Source organism: Lasioglossum baleicum, chromosome 6, assembly GCF_051020765.1.
Source record: "Lasioglossum baleicum chromosome 6, iyLasBale1, whole genome shotgun sequence".
Taxonomy (NCBI): domain Eukaryota; kingdom Metazoa; phylum Arthropoda; class Insecta; order Hymenoptera; family Halictidae; genus Lasioglossum; species Lasioglossum baleicum.
Genome location: NC_134934.1, coordinates 16,881,366 through 16,887,372, shown reverse-complemented (window position 1 = coordinate 16,887,372; position 6,007 = coordinate 16,881,366). Strand labels below are relative to the sequence as shown.

The 6,007-nt window shown below is 36.5% G+C and overlaps 1 protein-coding gene across 1 annotated transcript; it reads left to right on the top strand.

The window, feature by feature from the left end:
* The first annotated feature begins 1,285 nt into the window (after nt 1-1,285).
* On the top strand, nt 1,286-5,507 carry LOC143209742 (spliceosome associated factor 3, U4/U6 recycling protein). The gene is made up of 6 exons (XM_076425821.1): nt 1,286-1,895; nt 2,300-2,481; nt 2,559-3,433; nt 3,516-4,152; nt 4,826-4,973; nt 5,058-5,507. Exons 1-6 carry the CDS (start codon nt 1,463-1,465, stop codon nt 5,495-5,497), a joined length of 2,715 nt encoding a protein of 904 aa, XP_076281936.1. The 5' UTR covers nt 1,286-1,462; the 3' UTR covers nt 5,498-5,507.
* Nucleotides 5,508-6,007: the final 500 nt, after the last annotated feature.

Here is a 6,007-nt window from a genome sequence, read left to right as displayed (position 1 = left end):
TAATTGTTACACACTTTAGACTAGAATAACTTTTTTACAAACAGACCGCAAACGACTTTAATTTCTCTGTGAAACTAGAAGGAATAGTTTAGTAAATTAATAAACATGTCGAAAAAATGCATTTGAAATTGTGAATTGGAGAAATGTTATTGTATCGCGAAGATGAAGATACGCAATCAAATTATTTAAAAAAATTATATACACTGGTTACATTTGCGATAAATAAAAAATAATAATTATAATTAAGACCAAATATTTGTAACTTTTCTACCAATGAATATAGACATGAATATACATATATGTATATGTATTGTACTAGCATAATTCCCATTAAAAATCAATGGATGGCTTATTTCTGGAGGTATGCCACTAGTTTATTTCTAACATTTAATCCTGTAGGATTTTCGTGATGAAAGCATATTCGTGCACCCCTTTAGGCTAACGGCCACCTGTGTACCAAATTTCAACTTTCTATGCCTTCTGTGTTTCGAGATTTTTTACCGTTATAGAGAACAGGAACTGGCGATTATATTTAGTTAGATTAACGGTAACGTACAGAGTGTATAAAAAAAATATAAAAATGTATAACAAGAAATTGATATTTTTATCTTAACTTGACATTTGAAGTTCAAATTCTGTATAAAGATTTTCTAATGCGATATTTGTCTGGAACCACAGGCGAGGAATAAGGATAGACCTATTATCCAATGTATTTTTCTGTCACGTAACCCCCGTACCATTTTCATTTCGCCTATTTGCATGCAAATGAAGCAATCCAGCCCGCGAAACATCGATACAGAACAGAAATATAGACTTGTGGCACGAAAATTGCTGGCATAAACTCGTCTAAATCGCGTTCCTGCTAAATACATGTATACTTTCCAAGAATGATAGGTTATACCTCGCCTGTTGCAATATTTCGAATTTGAACTGACAATGAGCGCACCGCGCACCAATGATAAATCAGTGATGAGATGCAGGACGGTTTTTTCGCGCATGCGAATCCAAAACAGTCCAAAAGCAGTAACGTATCCATATTGTGGAGGAAGTAGTGGAGCACTATGATTGGCGGAAAAGTACCGGAAGAATTCTGGACGAGACAAGCATGCTACGAATGTTTGGTAAATATTATAATATTTCATTGGCATACACACATACCTTGATTTTTCAAAATCAAATCGTAACAAAAATTTGCGAAATGATAACGGGTGACTGAGGTGCCCTATTTTAACCAAACATTTTACTTTACTGACGCTAAAATCGTCGCGCATGCGCGAAGGAAACCGTCCTATATTTCATCACTGATGATAATACGCAATAATACGTATGTCTGACAAAGACAGTTGTCATATGTAAATATACAGAAAAACATCTAAACATAACCTTCGAAAGTCGACGATTGTTGACGTACACTGCTCTGTAGAGAACATTGTTGTTAAGAGTAAAACGTATTTTGTGTAAAATGGAAGAAATGGACGTTGGAAGTGAGGAAAATAACGATAATATATCGTGTGGTGATTTGGTTGATAAAGAGGATGATTCAGAAATGATTGAGAATGAAGGCGACGAGAATGAGAATAATGATTCCGCTGATGATCAGAATGAAGATGATGACGACGAAGAAGATGCCGATGAGGCAGAGGTGAAAGTTTTGGAAGCTTCTCTTGCTCAAAATCCGTATGATTATGCGAGTCATGTAGCGCTTATTAATAAACTGCAAAAAATGGGTGAATTAGAACGATTACGTGTTGCCAGAGAAAATATGAGCTCTAAATATCCCTTAAGTCCTGATCTCTGGCTGTCCTGGATGCGTGACGAAATCAAACTAGCTACAACTTCAGAACAGAAAGCGGAAGTAATCAAATTATGTGAAAGAGCTGTCAAGGATTACCTTTGTAAGTTCCATCTTTAAACAAGCAGTAAATCTCCGCAGTAGCATTTAAGGTTGGCATTGTGTTGGTCCTTTGTTGCAATATTGGTTGGCCAACCGTTAGAAATGTTGCCTTTTTATGCAGGTGGGCTAAGGAAGGGCCTATGTCGCTATAATACGAATAGCCGCCGAGACCTGCTAACATTATTCTGATCTTCTCTTTTATGGTTATTTTAACCAACTATAATAATTGTAGGCCCAACATTGTCCATTCGTTGTCAAAATGTCATAAATTTTTGATGTCCTATTACCGTTGGCCACCGTTGGCCAACCATAAATGCTACTATGGTCTGCTTTAGTGGGTTTTGAAACTTTGTTTATGTATCGTTTATAAATTATATCGTATCAAAAATTAATCTATTTTCACAGCTGTAGAAGTATGGCTAGAATATTTACAGTTCAGTATCGGTAACATGGGAACTGATAAGGATGCGGCAAAAAATGTTCGTCAATTATTCGAACGAGCATTAACTGCTGTCGGATTGCACACTATCAAGGGCGCTATAATATGGGAAGCATTTAGAGAATTTGAAGCTGTTTTGTATGCATTGGTAGGTACAAAAGCTAAAGTATTTTTTATATAGCAACAAGAGCATACAATATATTTAGTTTTTGCATATTCGATTAGATCGATTCTTCGAGTGAAGCGGAGAAAAAGGAGCAGTTAGAACGTATTGGGAATTTATTCAAAAGACAATTGGCTTGTCCTCTTTTAGACATGGAAAATACTTACGAGGAGTACGAAACTTGGCGTAATGGAGATGGCGCAGGAGCAACTTTTGACGACAAAATTGTAGTCGGAGGATACAAAAGAGCTTTAGAAAAACTGAATGCTCGTTTACCTTATGAAGAAAAGATTGTCTCTTCGCAGGTGGAAAGCGAACTTTTAGATGCGTACAAAGCGTATTTACTCTACGAGAAGCAAAATGGAGACCCAGGACGGATAACTGTTTTATATGAAAGAACAGTTACCGATTTGAGTTTAGAAATGTCAGTTTGGTTCGATTACGTTACGTACTTGGGAAATAACATCAAAATTGAATCTATCTTAGATCAGGTATATCAAAGAGCTTCAAGAAATGTTCCGTGGTGTGCAAAGATTTGGCAGAAATGGATAAGATCGTATGAGAAATGGGACAAACCGATATTAGAAGTTCAAACGATATTAGAAAACGCTTTAATGGCTGGATTTTCCACCTCGGACGATTATCGAAATTTATGGATGACGTATCTGGAATACTTAAAACGAAAAGTCGATCAATCATCCGACGAAAAAAAACAATTGGAACTATTATACAATGCCTTTAACAGAGCTTGTGAACATTTAGCTAACTCTTTTGGTTTAGAGGGCGATCCCAATTGTGTATTATTGCAATATTGGGCTAGAACCGCAGCTATACTCGGTAATGACATGGACAAAGCTAGATCACTTTGGGCTGATATCTTATCTCAAGGACATTCTGGTACTGCATCTTACTGGATGGAATATATTTCATTAGAAAGGTAACTCTTTATATTATTTTAGATCAATACGCGCGCGACGTCAAATAACATTTCTACATTTCATAGTTTTGTTGATCTACAGGTGTTATGGGGACACTAAACATTTAAGAAAGCTGTACCAGAAAGCCCTGAATTCTGTAAAAGATTGGCCAGAGAGTATTGCAAATTCATGGATAGATTTTGAAAGAGACGAAGGCACACTAGAACAAATGGAACATTGCGAATCCCGGACGCAAGAAAAGCTAGAAAAGGTAATCGAAGAAAGGCAGAAAGCACAGCAAACCGTTAATCATGATCTGTCACCATCGCATAATAAAAAAGCTCATAAGAGAAAAACAGAAGAGACCGGCAGGTGGAAGAATTTAGGATTGTCCCCAACAAAAATTACAAAAATTGAAACGAAAATAGAACCAAAAGTAAATCCAAGCCGTTCGACGCTGGAAAAGAAAATCACTAGTAATACAATCGAGGAAGGAAAACCAAAGATTGCTCCACCACCTGGTTTCAAAACACCAGAAGATAATAATGAAATGGACGTTGACAACACTGAACAGGTTGATGATAAAATCACCGTTTTCATAAGTAATTTAGACTATACTGCAACTGAGCAAGAGGTCAGAGATGCCTTGGAACCGGCTGGACCGATTACAGCATTTAAAATGATACGAGATTACAAAGAACGTAGCAAAGGATATTGCTATGTGCAACTAAGTAGTACGGTATGATATGTAACTTGTATACGAGGTCCTTTATATTTATTATTATTATTATTATTATTATTACAGTGTTTTATCGATAAATGTCCCAGACGTTCAGGTGGCCTGAAGCTCGAGAGGCCTCGGTCGCCGAGAATAACATAATACAGGTCGGGTATATCGGTGTGAGACGAGGAGACCACTACTAATCAAATAACAAAACTTGTTTATTTTTCTATGGGACTTTGACCAACATATTCTTGGCATTTTGCTAATGAAAATGATTATGATATAGTTCCGATGATATTTACTTGTGTAATGAACAATGAAAGTTTCGGACACAAAGGAAGAACAGTGTATGGGACAGCCTTTGAACTGTGCCGGCGCACTGCGACTCTCCACGACTCTTTATTTCCCATACGCTGTCCTTCTTCGCGTCGAAAACTTTCATGGTTCATTAATTCATTACACAAGTATATATCATTGGAATTGTATCATATTTGGTATCATTTTCATTAGAAAGGTAGCATGAATATATTGATGAATGTTTCTCGGCGATCGAGGTCCTTGAGTTTCGCTGTCCTTTTCTACGTTCGGCAAAAGTCAAAGGATAGTAGCCCTGGCCGTGTTTTTTATCGATAAAACACTGTATTATTATTATTATTATTATTATTACTATAAAATTATATTTTTAAAGGAAGCGGTTGAACAAGCATTGAAATTAGATAGAACTCCTATAAGAGAACGACCAATGTTTGTCTCAAGATGCGATCCTAACAAAACAACAAGGACGTCGGTATTTAAATACAGCTCTTCTCTCGAGAAGAATAAATTATTCGTTAAAGGTATATTTTATTTAAATTACACAAATTCGACAGCGTAAGTTATATTGCAATATTTTGCTCGAATACATTTTGTGAATCGAATAGGTCTACCGCTGACAATGACAAAAGGAGAACTGGAGGAAGTCTTCAAAGTTCATGGAACATTAAAAGAAGTTCGTGTAGTTACTTATCGTAACGGGCATTCGAAAGGTCTAGCTTATGTTGAATATGAAGACAAGGCTAGTGCTGGAAAAGCTCTCTTGGCCACTGATGGCATGAAAATCGGCGACAAAGCTATTAGCGTAGCTATAAGCAAACCCCCTGAACGAAAGAAGGCTCCAGCAACCGAAATACCCGCTGTTAAATCTCTAGGTAGTACCCCAATAAGCAGAACTACATTTGGCATGCCTAAAACGTTATTGTCTATGGTGCCACGTACTGTGAAAGCAGCCGCTACTAATAGTAGCGCAAACAAAACTACAAATGGCGTTACACAAAAATTAAATAATCAAGACTTTCGAAATATGTTGTTGAATAAAAAGTAATTTACCCTTACATATTTCGTTCTCTGAAACCTCATTTACGTTCATTAACCGTGAAAACGTGCACTATGTCCAGTTTAAATGTATATTGTATTGTAAATACGTATATGCGATTGTTTTCTCAAGTGTTAGAAATACAACGAAAATTTTCAAATGTATGTTGTATAGCGCCAACCTATTTTACTCTACAATCATACATACAATACAAAAATGATCCCGAAAAGTCTTGTGAAGGTCACATCGCAATTTTGACATGAAATTCTATATTTTTTTACTAAATATATACACACGATACAATCTCTTTGATATCACACATTTGTTTGAAACATATTTTTGCATAATTAGGAAAATAGTCGGATGTATCACATTGGAAACAAACAAATATGCGTGAAAAAAGCGCCGAGTATACTATTCGAACTTCGAATGCGTCCAATCACCGACGATCTCGTCGGTGGTCCAATCAGTGAAGAGGAGTACGGGGGACACAGTAAACCGGTCGAACGATAGCGGCGC